The following is a 15,654-nucleotide window of genomic DNA, read 5'->3' as shown; positions in this document are numbered from 1 at the left end:
TGGCAGCCCCGCTTCCCTTCCAGCTCCCTGCCTGTGGCCCGGGAAAGCAGTCGAGGACAGCCCAAAGCTTTGGGACCCTGCACCCGCGTGGGAGACCCGGAAGAGGCTCCTGGCTTTGGCTCGGCATAGTATCGGCCCGTTGCGCTCACTTGGGGAGTGAATCATCAGACGGAAGATCTTCCTCTCTGTCTCTTCTCTCTCTGTATATCCGCCTTTCCAGTAAAAAAATAATAAAAATAAATCTTTAAAAAAAAAATAAAAATAAAAGAATGCTTTATCTAACCACCTTATTTAAAATAGGGCCCTGGGGGCTGGTACTGTGGCACAGTAAGCTAGGTTTCTGTCATGGCACTAGCACCCCATATGGGCCCTGGCTGCTCCACTTCTATTCCAGCTTCCTGTCTATGGCCTTGAAGGGCAGTAGAGGATGGCCAAAGCCTTTGGGACCCTACACTCAATTGGAAGCTCTTGGCTTCCAATTTTCGAACAGCTCAGCTCTGGCTGTTATGGCTATTTGGGTAGTTGTCTCTCCTAGCTCCTCCTCTCAAATGAAAATGAATCACTAAACAAAGTGTCTTGCGTATTTCTTAACATCCCTACTCTGCCTTTTCTCCATGGCACTTAAGACACTGACATATCTAGGCGTATACTTTCTTTAGCTAAAACAGAAGTTCTTCAAGGAGGGGATTTTGGTTTTATGCGCTGCTGAATTACTATAACCAAAACAGTGTTTGGTGCAGAGAATGCACTTAGCCTTTGGTTAATTTTTTTTTAGAATGTTTGAAAGGTAGAATTACAGAAAAGGAGAGGGATGGCCAGAGAAAGAGATGTTCTATCTCCTGGTTCAATCCCAAATGGCCCTAAGAGCCTAGAACTCCATCCAGGTCTCCCATATGGGTGGCAGGGACCCAAGCATTTGGGTTATCAATGGCTGCCTTCCCAGATGCATTAGCGAGGGAGCTCAATCACAAGTGGAGCAGGTGGGACTCAAACGTGTACTCATATGAGATATTGACATCAAAGGAAGCAACTTAACATGATGCACCACAATAGTGGCCCCTGAATTGTTTAAATCATAATTTTGGAAAACCCCTTATAGCATCTTATATGGGAGAAAAGCTAAAACAGGAACTAAAGGCTCTGAAAATGTACATCTGCCCAAATTTCACATATTTACACCAGTGGATCCAACAAGTAGCTCCATTCTTTGTATGTACTCCAATTTACTAGTGTTTGGTGTACAAGCCGAGAAATTCTATCATTACAACTTCATACCACATGCAGAGTGTTGGCTGTCAGCACACAATTCCTTCCCTTCCTATCTCACCTCAAGGTTCTCTTTGTCACCTCTGCAGTTTTGTATAGGAGCAGATACTTTTAACTATATCAGTCCATATTAAATCTCTGCAAGATGCAGATGATAACCAGAATATAAATTTTTCTTAATTGCAGAGTTAAATCTTGTAGAAGCTTTTTATTTCAGTGATTAAAGGAATTAAGTAATTGAAATCCATACTGATTAACATTAGGCATGCACCTTTACCTGAAATTGCTGTTGAGTTTTTGACACATCTTGAGTTTTTGGTACCCTGAAATACAGGGTAAGTTAACTTCTTCATAGTGGCAATCAAGTAATGAAAATTCTGGTCACTGTGTAGAGTTCTATACTGCCTTGAGATCACATTTTAATGCAGATATTTAAGTAAATCACAGTACAGGGGAGGGAGGGAATCTCTAAATCCCAAGTGTGCTGCATATTTTGCAGCATTAACAGTCACACACCAGATAAGGAAGTAAGTGCCAGGTTGTTCTTCTCCTGTTGCTGCCCTTTCTGAGAGACACAAAGATCTCTGCAGAAATCTGAAATGAATCCACACAAATAAGAGATCTCTATGTGGTCCCACCATCTAATCACAGGAAACAGTTGAGACCTTGAGAAAACCATACCCCCCATATATATATATAGAAACACACATCTGATTCATTCATCTGTCAATGATTTCCACCAGATTAAAAAACAGAACCAAATACAAGTATGACCTCCAAATCCTGCACATAAAATAATTGGTCCTTGTTCATTTTCAGATGGCAGGATGTCCCAAGAGTGACAGGAGGTGGGAACCGATGCCCCAATGCCATATAGCCAATCATCCCATCAGTTGTTCTTCGTGTCTTGAACTACCTTCCTTTTCCAAAGAGATAATGCTGAGGTCAGTCAGAAAGGCTTTCTGAAAAGACTGGCTTGGATTTTTGGGTCTGTTCCAGTCGGTTCAAGATGAATTGGCTTGTATCAATGAAGCGCTCAACGCAGTTCACAAAACAGGCCTCAGCCCGACTGTCCAACTTTGGCCCAGGCTTGTCCATGCATTTCTCCTGTTCAGGACAAGATACAGAATCACAAAGGGAACTTGGGGTAGAGGGAAGGCAGTGGCGGGGGGGGGGGGGGGGGGGGGGGGGGCAGGGGACGGAAGGTTAACTTCTTGTTGCTTAGAGCAAAAATTTTACCCAAAAATAATACTGATAGGTTAAGAATCTCACACTTGGCAGATTATCTAGTACGGAACCATGTTTTATAACCTTATATTGAATGTTCACAACCACCCTATTGAATAGTTACTATTGTTAGTATTTTAGAAAGAGGGATACTTCACCCAAGGTTATAACAATTAAATGTTTTTAACTATAGAATAAATGGATGAAAAGTCATCACAGCAAGATACCATAAAGCCTACTAGGAGAAAATGTATGACCTTAGATTCTGTAACCTTGTTGACCCAAGTCCAAGCTTCCAGAGTCCTCAGGATGAATGGAAAAAATGTATCCCTTTTCCTAAAGGACGTATAGCTTAGATTCTTAGGGGAGCCCTTAACCACACTCTCTTCTGCTCAACATAAAAAAAAATCAGAGTGAAAAAAAAAAAAAAAAACCAAACGAACTACTCTGGTCCAAGAGAGACCACAGGTAAACAGGCATTTGGAGTGGGTCATAGTCCAGCAGTACCACAAGTTTACAGGAAATGAACTATGGAAACTGATGTCTGTATATAGTTCACGTTAAGTGGTTCAAATGCAGTTTGTTCATTATTCTGTGCCTCCCACCCTCCAATTCCACGGAGGGTCGTCCTCAGCCTCTAAATTCTGAGAACTTCATTTGTTAAGGGGGCATATTATGCTGTTCTGGGCAACCAGCAATCCTTGATCTCAAGCTGAAAATGCCTTCTACCCTTTTGCCAAAGTCTCCTCGGAGAGCAGACTCAATTCCTCAACCTTCAGACCCAAAACAGCTAGGTATTACACAACAACCCAACAGGAGGGCAAATCTGGGTGTATGTTGGAAGCGATTACACCACGTTTCTAGTTAGTGGGCTGGAGCGACTCATTTCTTACCACGGAGGGTTAAAGCAACGGAACGATCCATGTCATTCTGAAAGACCCCAGGAATAGTAGATTCCCTGACTCTGTAGGACTCAGAGTCCCAAAGAGAAGAATTTCAGCACTGTGGGGACGGAGGGAGCTCTCTCCATTAACCTTGGTGACAGACCTAGGCAGCTTCAACATCAGGTGCTTGAAAGTGTTGGATGGGACAGTGCCTTAAGACTTCTCTCTGCCCCAATTCTGTGTACCAAGTAAGGTGAGATTCAAAGTGGCACTGCCTGGAGAAGTGGAGTCACCTGTCCTCTGACAAAGCTAAAAGGTGCAGTTGGGTCTACCTTGCTTCCCAGATCCCGACACCACAGCGAACCCTACGGGGCAAGGGCAGAAGGAGAAAGGCTATACCGTCCACTTCCCAGCTCCAAGATCCTCACCCAACAAAGTTCAGTCATTTGGTGCACCAGTTGCTGGAAGCGCTGCTTCTGGGTCTCCACCTCGATGAAATGCTGCAACTGCGGGTCCACAGCACTCAAGCCCGCGGCGGAGGAAGACGAGGAGGAATCCATCCCGGCGCGATCACGCGTGCCCAGACGGACTCCGTACCAACTCTCCGACCTTCACGTGTCTCAGCGACGGAAGCGGAACCACAACCCGTAGTCCTGGGGCCCGCCCCGTGAGCTCACTGCGTCGGCGCAAGGCGCGCACGGGTCAGCCCCGCCGCCTTCTGGGGCGTGGGCGCTGGCGTCGGGCTTCTTGGCCCAACGGCCGCCCTACCACGCAGCTCTGCGCTGGCGCCCGAGTGTTCAGAGCGTGCAGTCCAGAGCCGAGGAGCTATAGAGACATTACTTCGAGCAGAAAAAAAAAAAAAGAAAGAAAGAAAAAAAAAGGAGGGGGCGGAGAAAGTGCCTTAGCCGCGTGACCCGTTCCACTCCTGCCCGTAGCTCCACCCCTACCAGCTTCCAAATTGGCCCGCGCTTGCCGCGCGGCTGGGGTTGTGCTCAGTTTGTTTTTTGGCCATTCTGGGCCATTGTGGTTTGCTTCTTTTTCTCTCCTGGAGAATGCAAATAAGGTTCTGGCAGAATTTGGCCGCAGTTCCCAAATTCATTGAGACACTATGGTATGGCTACTAGGTACCAGGCAATGCCCTGGCTTATGAATTCATCTCTGATTCCGAGGGAGGCTTGAACTAGCTCCAGTGGAATCAAAGAAGTTAAAAGCCGAGGCACCTGCTGAGTTGTCAGTGTAGGAGTGTGTCCTATGAAGTTCTCTGCAGTACTGAGTCAGCACTTCCAGGCGGGCTGCATGATTCAACGAAATACCAAAGATCTTCACACACACAGCTTTTCAGTAATTTTATTGTATAAAACGACTCCCTCCCATTTTATGACACCGTTTCATTTTCGAAAAATTCTGCACTCCCCTTCCCAAGATCAAATGTACCTCCAAAAGAGCTATTGGTCTCTTTGTGTACTTTTCTCTCTCCCTCTTCTCAAATGTCTCTACCTCCAAATTCAGTGTGTCTTAATAATATTTTGGGCAATTTTCTCTCTTGGGGGTAATCCGAGGCACAGACGCCTGGACCTCTGCACAGAAGGCACTATCCCAGGGTACCAAAGAAGAGTGGCATTCCTAGATGCAGAAGGGAGGTGGGGGCTTGGTGTAGTCAGTGGAAGCACGAAGGCTCCAGAACCTGTGAACCCGGGATTTCCTCAGGGAAGATGAAATCGAGGCTGGTAGAAGCAAGGAGTGGAATCAAGAAGCTTATTAGCGAGCTCAGGATTCTTCATCCATGACATCGAGAATGTTGCTCAGGAGAATTTTGAAAGTGGGACGTTCATCTGCTTTCTAAAGGCAAAGAAAAATGAAGTGTTACACAGTAGCTAGAATCCAAAATTCCAGGGAAACGCGCTGAGCAGGAAGAAGCAATTAACTCTGCATATACTCTATGCCCAATAGCATAGTGCATCCATTGATCACAAGACTGAGTGTAAGACAAGTGGCAGCTCTCCCTATAGTCTTTGGGCCCTTTCCAGCTTGAGTATCTCAAGGTTATTCATATGATAAGAACAATATGTAAAGTAAGCTGGCATACATATGGATGAAAACTGAGTAAGTACAAAACATAATCACAATACATTGTTATTTTAGAACCTACAAGGGCAAACAACTACTAAATAAGTTTAAATGGAAATGATTGACAGAACATTAATCTTATAACCATGTGTAGCTTCTGTTCAAATATGGTTTCTTTTAATGCAAAGTCAAAGTGAAAAAAGCCAGAGGGTGCACTCCTGGGCAGGGATCCTGAGCACCCAGGACTTTCTGCTACCCATATGGAACCTGTAGACCAAGGTATTTAATGACTCAGGAGGCATTCATGCCACAACGGTTTTAACAGGTCAGGGCAAAACAAACAAACAAACAAACAAAAAACAACAACAAAAAAACCTATCAATTTCTTGCTGCTTTGGATCTCAAAACTGGTTGAGTATCAGAATTTCCTGGGAATTTTAAAATCTTTAAAATACATGGATCCACTTTATACATACCTTATCACAATTTCTGGGAAAGAGGCCCAGGAATTTATAGTGGGTTTTTTTTGTTGTTGTTGTTGTCATTGTTGTTTTGTTTTGTTTTGTTTTAGATGCCTATTTTTGATGGGAGGAAGGGAGGGAAAAAAATATGTCGGCTGGTTCATTGATCTAAATGCCTGCAATGGTCAGGACTGTGCCAAGGCCAGAGCCAGGCACTAGAAACTGGGAATGCAATACAGGTCTCACAGGTGGGCATAAACTCAATTACTTGAGTCTGATCTCCCAGAGTTCCATTGATGAGAAACTGGTGTCAGGAGCCATAACTGGGACAAGGGACACAGGCATCTTAACTGCTAGGCTAAACACCACTTCCCAAGTAAATTTTATTTTTAAGAGTTCTTTGAGGCCAGAGCTATGGCATAGTGAGTAAAGCCTCCATCTGCAGCACTATATAAGAAAGAATCCTGTTATATAAGAAAGAATAGCACTATATAAGAAAAAATTCCTGTTTCTGGAAGGACAAAACTAAGAGTTGAGCATGTATTTCCACTAGAGATTTAGGCTTCCAATTTAAGGTTGTCAAGGAGCTACTGAGCAGCAAATGCACTTTGTGAAGAACCCAAGGTAAGAGGAGCCGAGTATTTTAGTAATAGTAGTGGCACTGGCTCATTATTTTTTAAATGTCACCATATTAAGAGGCAAAAGCAAATCTGCCCGCTTCAATTCCCTTTGAAACCTTAGGATATATTTAAAAGAAATCTCATTTAAGACCACAGCTGTAAAATGGCAGCTAGTAAAGTGGAAGAGAAGGTTAAAGGGGTGAACACCAACTTTAATGACTTTTCTTTCTTTTGTGATGTTCAGGCACTTGTCTGAGGGCCTCTGACTGCCTACATGGGTTAGATGACATGGGCAAACACATGCAAGTATACACACACACACACACACACACATTTCCCTGACCTTTCCCTAATGCTCAATTGTTGTTGCGGTCTACTGCGGATACCCTAGTGACCACCAGTTGGACTTGGGAGAGCTTCTGCCACTGGGGAATTGGAGAACAGGCCAGAGTCAGAAAATGGTGACACTATCAGTCTGTGCCCAGCAGGTGGGCAGCTATGGAGAGCTGGGAAAGGTGTATAGGAAAGTCAGTTCAAGGAAGATGTAATAGGTCACACCAAGACACTTGCCTCATGCCAGCAGCTGTACATGATGGTGTACACCCTCTCTGAAGCCAGATGAGGCCTGTAGAGACGCAGGCCTTGGGTGATGTGCTCAGCGGTCTCACTGTTAGTAAATCTTTCATAAGGCATCTTGCCCAGGGAGTAGATCTCCCACATCAAAACCCCTAGAAAATAAAAAAGAAAAAGGTACTAAATCACTTTGTAGTCTGTTTGGGTAGTAAGAATTCCTGTCTTCCTTAATCAACTTCAGAGATCAGCTGATTCCCCTCACTGGCCTTTCTGCATTTTGTCCAATCTTCTGCTGTGGTCCTGATCACATTGGATGGTGATCAGAGCTACAGCAGACCATTAAATCTTGTAGAAGGGAGAAGGCATCGTATTTGTCTTTGTAGTTACAGGGACTGGCAGAGTGCCTGGTACATAATCAGGATGCAGAAGCTGTTGCATACTGAATAAATTGTTTGTTTCCCTCAGTATATTGTCAAGTTCTAAGAAAGTAGAGTTCATGTCCAGTTGACTGCTTTTACCCTCAGAAGCTCTTGTGGTGCCTGATACACAACAAATGCTCCTGCAGTTAGATGAATGAAAATAAGAACAACCTCTCTGTGTCATTGCAAAGTGAGAATTTCCCCCTTTGGATTCTACTGTGACCTGTGTGATCTTCACAATCTTGCCCACTTACCAAAAGCCCAAATGTCAGATTTGCTGCTGAACTTGCTATACATAAGGACTTCTGGTGGAGACCACCGCACTGGAAACTTAGACCCTACTGAGCTTGTATATTCATCATCCAGGACATACCTGCAAAGAATTGGAGACTTCTTAGCAGTAGGATTTGGAGAGCTTACTATTTGTTTACCTCTTCTCGACACAATACAGAGCTATGCATATAATACACTTAAGAACCTTCTCAAAAGGCTCTGTTGGTCAAATGGTATCTTTTATAAATGTTACATGTACCAAAATTTCCATTTTTTCCCTTTGTAAGTCTTCTATATATTTTCATTTGTTTGAAAGGAAAGAAATAGAGAGACAGGCAGAGATCTTCGGCCCCCTGGTTCACTTCCTGAAATGCCTGCAACAGTTCAAGTCTGGGCCTGGATGAAGTAGGAGCCCAGAAGCTGGAATTGAGATTGGAGCTGGACCTCAATCCCACTCGATTATGGGACGTGGGCATCCCAAGTGGCATCTTGACTGCACTCAACACCTGCTGTTCATCTTTCATTTCTGATTTAGCTTTCCTAACCGAAAAAATAGTTACAAGGATGATAGGGTCAAATTAAATCTAATATGTACTTCCTTTTTCCTGGGGATTATACTAAGAAAGAAGGAGGAAGGATGGAGTAAAATCAATAGGATTTACAAATCAAGATATAGAGTACTGTAGAAATCACTTCAAATAAAGGGGTGAGTGGTTTCATGGCTTAGTAGAAAAAGCCTCTGTCCACAGCACCAGCATCCTAAATGGGCACCCAGTTCATATCTTGGATGCTCCACTTCTCTCTCCTTACAATCTGGGAAAGCATGGAAGATGGTCCAAGTCTGTGGGTCCCTGTGTCCACGTGGAGACATGGAGGAAGCTCCTGGCTCCCAGTTTTGGATTGGCCCAGGTCCTGCCATTGAGGCCATTTGGGCAATGAACTAGTGGGTGGAGGATCTCTGTCTGTCTCTCCTCTCTCTCTCTGTGACTATGCCTTTCAAGTAAAGATAAAATTCGTCTTTAAAAAAAGGGGGAGGAGAAAGGGAGATAAGAATGGGAAGAAAAAGTAATAAGATGAAGAAGTGGCTTTATTCAGTGAAATTAAAGGCACAGAAGTGATGGTGGAAAACACTAGAATGAGGGGGAAAAAGATTAAAAGGTTGAACTACAACAAAAGGATACCACTCCTGCTCACACTGCACTATTTTTACTTTTCGAGGGAAAAAATGAATAAGGTACCCTCACCTGGACAGACCGAAGTCAGATACTTTCACAACGCCTTGGTCATTTACCAAACAGTTTCGAGCTGCCTGCAGTGCAACAGATACCTAGTGAGATTCTGTCCCTGGCACCCAGGTCAAAGACACAAATCTTGTTCTCTGGCAGAAAGAAACCAGGCATGCTTCATCCCCTTCAACTTCCCCCTCCTTGGCATTGCCAGCTGAAAACTTTTGCATTTTTGCTGTGTGTAAAGCAGGCTACTCTGTGAATCTAACTAGTCCTGAGCAGAATGAATTCATTCACATGGGCAATTCCTTCACTAAAAGGCTGAGCGAATTATGAGACAGAGGTGGCTTTATTTTGTTTTCTCGTTTTCTGCCAGTGAGGCATTAGCTTGGCTGGAAACAAAACAAAACCAAACAAAACTTCTTCAGGAGCTAGCCAGACATGCAGAGTGAAAGTTAAATGGGTTGGGTGAAGATTACCGGAAATGAGGGCACAATGCCTCTTTTTTTTTTAATAAAAGATTTATTTATATTTATTGGAAAGTCAGATATACAGAGAGGAGGAGAGACAGATAGGAAGATCTTCCATGCATTGATTCACTACCAAAGTGGCTGCAATGACCGGAGCTGAACAGATTTGAGGCTAGGAGCGAGGAGCTTCTTCTAGGTCTCCTACATTTGTGCAGGGTCCCAAGGCTTTGGGCCATCCTCTACTGCTTTCCCAGGTCACAAGCAGGGAGCTGGATGGGAAGTGGAACAGCTGGGGCATACACTGGTGTCTATATGGGATCCTGGTGTGCAAGAGGATTTTAGCCACTAGGTTACCGTGCCTGAGCCACAATGTATGGTTTAAAGAAATCAGCTCCTGGGCCTGGCACAATGGCTCAATGGCTAAATCCTAGCCTTGCAAGCACCAGGATCTCATATGGGCACTGGTTCATGTCCTAACTGCTCCACTTCCCATCTAGGGCCCTGCTTGTGGCCTGGGGAAGCCATGCAGGATGGCCCAAAGCTTTGGGGTCCTGCACCCTCATGGGAGACCAGGAAGAAGCTTCTGGATCCTGGCTTTGGATTGGCTCAGCTCTGGCCATTGCGACCACGTAGGAAAAAACAGTGGACAGAAACTCTTTGTCTCTCCTTCTCTATAAATCTGATCAGCCTTTCTAATGAAAATTAAAAAAAAAAAACCTAAAAAAAAAAAAAAATAGGGGGCTACTGCTTAGCTCCAGATGACATGAAATGCTGTAGGATAACAGGGACCCAAGTTCTAATGTCAGGGTATTTTTATAATGTGAAACTTAAAATATTTCATTTTAATTTCTTATTAATTATAATAATACATTTTTTAAAATGAGCTAAATATACCCTCAGGCCTCCAGTTTATGACACCCATTGTAACTAAATGATGCTCCATGCCAGAAATATTCCCACTGGGAAGCACAAGGTGGCCTTCTCCGTGTCCAGATTGACCACCAAGCAACTCTGCCACTTCTCCCTGGGTGCTAGGACTGCTCTCACTCCCACCCTTGCTGACCACACAGATTTAGCCTACGGATGATTGGCTCACCACTGGGGTAATGGCATGCTTAAATTAGTGTTTTGTGGAAAAACCAAAGTGCTGGCAGCAGTCACCCTCCTGGATAGTGTATGCTGTATCCTCCACTGCCACCTCCACCCCTCAGCCCTTGGGCCCAAGGCTAGTGCTCTTGAGGTCCCACCAGATCTCGATGAAGGAACTGCTTTGACTCCAGGTATTCCATGGCTTCACAGACATCCTTGCACATCTCCAACAGCTGCTGACTCTGGAAGCGAGTGCGCATCTCTCTCAAGTAGTTTAGGAGGCAGCCATTAGCCATGTACTCAGTGATGATGAAGATGGGGCGCTGCTTGGTGCAGACACCATACAACTGCACCAGCTTCTCATGGGAAAGATTCCTACAGGAGAGGCAAGGAACCAGTCCTCTATTTCAGTTCTGTATATCAGTTAGAAAGGGGCAGGGGTGGGGAAAGGGATTGGCCTAGAAATAGAGCACCCAGTAAGCGATCATAATAGTGAATTGAGCTTCTTCCTTCCCACCCAAATCCCCAAAGTGCCCAGGATGTGGGGATGATCAGGGATTTATAACCTGTCAATCAAACAGGAAAAACCTTGGGGGTAAAAGAACACCAGGATAAACTGGAATCAGTTTTTCTTTTTTCTTTTGAAACTTCCATTGGCTACATTTACCAGCAAATACTATTGAGATATACATACCCATGATCAACACCATTCTCAATCAACACACACACACATACGTACATACACACAAATGATTATCTCAGCAGTTAGGACACCCACCAATCAAAAGTTGACCTCACTGCCTAGTCCCAAATCTCATAAGTCACCTTAAACCACCATGTCTTGTCCTGGTAATTCCAAAAGTCCAACAATTGCATTGAGAGTTGAATTTTAGCTGTAACTCACATCATAACTTTGGCTTCTTCAATGAACTCATCCTCGGACATAGAACCTTCTTTGATCATCTTGATGGCCACATCATATTGGCCTCTCCATTTCCCATACTTTACTACCCCAAATTGTCCAGTCCCCAGCTCCTTCAGGAAGGTCAGGTCCTTTGGATCAATTTCCCATGATCCTAAAAACAAAGTCTTAGTGTGATTATTGTATATACAATTCCTATCACACATAAGAATTCTTAGGTAGAAATAGGGAAAGTAATTTAAAAAAAGAAGTACTAGGGAATACTTATTCATCTTTGTTCCAGTAAATCTCAAGGATGTGGTTACTGATTGGAGAAATCCAGGAATTTTATTTACAAGTTGGTCATAAAATATTAAGACAGACTAGACAACCTCTATAAATACATTTATGATTCTTTTGATGTTTCTAGTTAATAAACTCAGGCATGGTATTGAAAATTTCTACTACTATTAAAAAAAAAGATAAAAAGTCCCTCATCAACAAAGAATCCCTTTCTGAATCCCACATGTTTGCACTGCCAGTAGGAGCCAGTAGAGGGAGAAAATTACTAAATAACCTTTGCTTGATTTTGTCAACCTCCCTAGAGGGAGCTGCTGTAAAACAAGTGCAGCTTAAGGACTCTTGCTAAGGCAAGGTTTTCAAAGGTAGGCTTTGCAACTGGCGAGTTCCCATTTTACCCCAGAGAAATTAGAAGTTACCATAGCCCAGGCCTGCAGTGGAAGGTGCATTTTTGTTTTTTTGAGACACTGGATATTTGAGCCTGGATATGAGTCCTGTAACATACAAAGAGATTGTGCTGTTGATGCAACATAGAGAATTGGATATTCCCACATCCTCGCTTCACTTAAAACCTCTCACTTCTGGGATGCATCCTTGTAGGACATTTTAAATCCCAGGAGATCTTTACAAATCCACATTTTCCTGGAAGTTTCTCCTCGCGCAAAAGAGCTTTCAGAGACAAGACAATAAAATACTATTGAAATACACCCCATCACAACCAAATATATTCACATCTTCCAGCCCAGACTTAACTCACATCCCACCTTCTCAATGAAACTTTTCCCACATATGATGCCAGGTTGTAGCATTTGTACATGACTTAGAAAGGATATTGGCTAATGTGTATTTCTCTGAGGGCAAAAATCTTGACTGTGAATTTTCCTGCATTCTCCTTTAGAACAGAGGGACTTGCTGATTACACAGTAGGCACTCAATCTCCTCTGCATCTTTCCTTTGGATTGGGTATTAGTAAGAAGTTAGTCCCCATTTGGGTATAATGTTGGCCTTTGACCACCTCTTGATGAGAGTTCTACCTGACTTTATGAGGGTTTACGTTCAGAGCTCATTCAGCTGCCCTGTAAGGTATGTTCTCCTCCTTGACACTTTGTCTTGAATTGTACTTCCTGGTGTTAACCCTTCTCAGCTGCCCCGGTACTCACCTGCAGAGTTATGCTGATGGTAGTTAATGAGCTCAGGAATGGTGCTGAAAAGGTGCTTCTCTGCCAGGTAATACTGGCTTTGAGGTGTGGAACACACAACATAATGGCGTATCACTCCTTGAGGGTCCCTGAAAAAGTTGATACTAAGTCATTGCCTCAGGAACAAGGGGCAGCAGGACCCACGGTGTGAATGGGAGATGGGAGTTTTGAGTTCAAAGACTAGAGGAAGTGGGAGGGGCACTCCTGTCCTGGAACAGCAGTACTTACCCTGTAGACTTGGCAAACACAGACACAGTGTATTTTCCAGCCTTGCTGGAGTCTCTGACAATGAAACCTCCTTCTTTTCCCTGAAACAATAAAAACTAAGCTGACTGTAGAAGAAATTGCATCCACATTCTGCATCCCACCTGCCCAATCCTGAGATAAAATAGAAACAGTTTATTGTTTTACTGCCAAGTTCCACATGTGAACTGTGGCTGCACTGTTTTTAATACTGCAAAGTGGGATTGGTACCCCAGATGATGGCACCTAGCATAAACATGGATTGCAGAGCAGACCCTCCATCCAAGAAACTCACTCACCATGCAAGGAGAATGCCATTAGCTTGTGGTTATGCACTTACCTCTTGCTTGAGCAGTTGCTCAGCTTGACTCCGAGTCATGTGTTTGGAATACCACCTATAGGGGGAGAGAGTTTGAGTGGATCTGGACTCTGTTGAGGACAGCTCAGAGGTCCAAGTACCCTCCAGAGTTGGTCTCTGCTAGGAATTCAGTCACTGTTCTCAAACTATTCCTTGAGTATCTTTCCAATGTGCAGCACACAGTGTCCCTTTCCCAAACCCAGGTTGGCACTGCAGACCCATGGGAATGGGGAATAGAGGGCAAAAGCAGACAGTAGGGGTTTCAGGGAAGAGATGAGGGACCAGAACACTCAAAGACAGCCCATGATCAGGTGAAAGAGGACAATGGTGGAAGTTTGGTCCTTTTCATCTTCCAGTTGTTTTCCATCAGGTTGTCAACAGTTTGTTCTGAATGTGATTCTTCTGGGTTTGAGTGCATGGTGATTTCCCAATTCTCATAAGCAAAGGGTGTTTAGAATGAAGGTTAGTCATAGACACAAACTTGGGGTGCTGGCATCATTTGATCCAGTTGGCACTAGTTTTAGTATGTATCTTGAAATCTAAAAAAATTTTGTTGAAAGCATAGAAAATTATATATTCTCTTATGTTACTCCTGGACAATTGTACATTTAAGCACAAGCATACTCACTCATACATTTCTATGGAGTCTTCTGCTTCGGTGACATAGTTACTAGGAATGTAACCTTCCTGCCTGTAAAGGAGACAATGTGACAGATCATCCAGCATGTGCCTGACCTCAGGGGAAACAGGTTCTCATATGTCCACATATCTGAGTTCAGAACCAATTCCACAAGGAAGCATGTCAATGACTTTTCTCTTTCAAAGATGACCCTTATGACTGTGGATGGTTAGGCCAGTGAAGTGTGCAGCTTCTGCATGTGTTGTCCTGACTATCCACGCGCTAGAGTGGAGCCTCAGGAAAGGGGGACCAGCCATATATAGAATTACATACCTATATAGAATTACAACATATTCTCTTTGGTGTGAGAAAAATATGCTCTGATCAGACTATTGAGCAGAATCTATGCTGCAGTACTTGGCATGTGTGTGGAATAGGCAGGTGCAAAGCTCAAGAAGGGCTGGCATGGACTCACCCATTTTTATCTCGTGCTCGCCACCATGGTAAGTTGCTCTCCTCCAGGATAAAATACTCCTCGCCCTTGTGCAGCTGTAAGTCATTGGCATTCATTGGCATGTAATCATAAAGGGCTACCACCTTTTTCAGTTCACTTGTGACTGGTATTGCTGTTGGCTCAGGAGGCAGTGGCTTTTTCAAGATCTGTATAGCAGATAGGAGATAAAACAAAGGAGGGGGCTATATATTAAGCACTGTCCTCTCCTGACTCTCCAGTTTACTAGTGTCTCCATTCTAAGCCCAAATCAAACATAATAAAAGATTTATTCAACATTCCTTCAATATCATCTTTAAGCACTAACCCAGGTATTCTCAACACTGGAGATGCACATGAAGATCATCTGGAGAGAGTCTAACAGTGCCAAAGTCCAGGCAGTTTCGCACATGCCAGTTATAATCTCTGGAAGTGGGACCCAGGCATCAGTCTCTGAAGCTCTCTGTGCAAAAACTACATACGGCCAACTTCAGGAAATGTGCTCAGCTCTTAACTAGGAGGTAGAACTAATAACTGGCTGAAACTTGGTTTACCTCTCTGTAAAATTAATAGAATAATACCTGCCCTAGTTCCTTATGATATATAAGAAAAATCTGGAAGAAATCCTTCAAATCAAGTCTAAAATTAAATGATAGCAATAGAATCTAAACATTGTGTGTATGGGGCCTGGCACAACAGCCTAACAGATAAGTCCTTGCCTTGAATGTGCCAGGATCCCATATGGGTGCCGGTTCTAATCCCGGCGGCCCTGCTTCCCATCCAGCTCCCTGCCTGTGGCCTGGGAATGTAGTCAAGGACTGCCCAAAGCTTTGGGAAACTACATCCGCATGGGAGACCCAGAGAAAGCTCCTGGCTCCTGGCTTTGGACTGGCTCAGCTCCAGCTGTTGCGGCCACTTGGGGAGTGAATCATCGGACAGAAGATCTTTCTCTCTGCCTCTCCTCCTCTC

At 43.9% G+C, this 15,654-nt stretch overlaps 2 protein-coding genes across 3 annotated transcripts in view; both read right to left on the bottom strand.

The window, feature by feature from the left end:
* Positions 1–1,458: 1,458 nt before the first annotated feature.
* On the bottom strand, positions 1,459–4,073 carry TIMM8A (translocase of inner mitochondrial membrane 8A). Its single transcript, XM_040999970.1, has 2 exons — positions 3,806–4,073; positions 1,459–2,373 (listed from the first exon to the last, which is right to left on the bottom strand). The coding sequence occupies exons 1-2, from the start codon at positions 3,935–3,937 to the stop codon at positions 2,212–2,214; spliced, it is 294 nt and encodes a 97-aa protein (XP_040855904.1). The 5' UTR covers positions 3,938–4,073; the 3' UTR covers positions 1,459–2,211.
* Positions 4,074–4,717: 644 nt separating this feature from the next.
* Positions 4,718–15,654, bottom strand: part of BTK (Bruton tyrosine kinase) — a 42,242-nt gene continuing 31,305 nt past the window's right edge. For both annotated transcript variants that reach the window (XM_040999429.1, XM_040999431.1), the window contains exons 8-19: positions 14,671–14,855; positions 14,205–14,267; positions 13,559–13,613; positions 13,204–13,283; positions 12,937–13,064; positions 12,196–12,270; positions 11,480–11,651; positions 10,734–10,950; positions 9,035–9,099; positions 7,772–7,890; positions 7,096–7,253; positions 4,718–5,216 (exon numbers count right to left, since the gene is read on the bottom strand). In XM_040999429.1, coding sequence (XP_040855363.1) covers positions 5,145–5,216; positions 7,096–7,253; positions 7,772–7,890; positions 9,035–9,099; positions 10,734–10,950; positions 11,480–11,651; positions 12,196–12,270; positions 12,937–13,064; positions 13,204–13,283; positions 13,559–13,613; positions 14,205–14,267; positions 14,671–14,855 — 1,389 coding nt within the window. In that variant the 3' untranslated portion in view covers positions 4,718–5,144. The remainder of the gene's footprint in view (positions 5,217–7,095; positions 7,254–7,771; positions 7,891–9,034; positions 9,100–10,733; positions 10,951–11,479; positions 11,652–12,195; positions 12,271–12,936; positions 13,065–13,203; positions 13,284–13,558; positions 13,614–14,204; positions 14,268–14,670; positions 14,856–15,654) is intronic.

Source organism: Ochotona curzoniae, unplaced genomic scaffold (genome assembly GCF_017591425.1).
Source record: "Ochotona curzoniae isolate NIBS_2020 unplaced genomic scaffold, NIBS_Ocur_1.0 scaffold_1852, whole genome shotgun sequence".
NCBI lineage: Eukaryota > Metazoa > Chordata > Mammalia > Lagomorpha > Ochotonidae > Ochotona > Ochotona curzoniae.
This window is presented reverse-complemented; position numbering and strand designations above follow the sequence as displayed.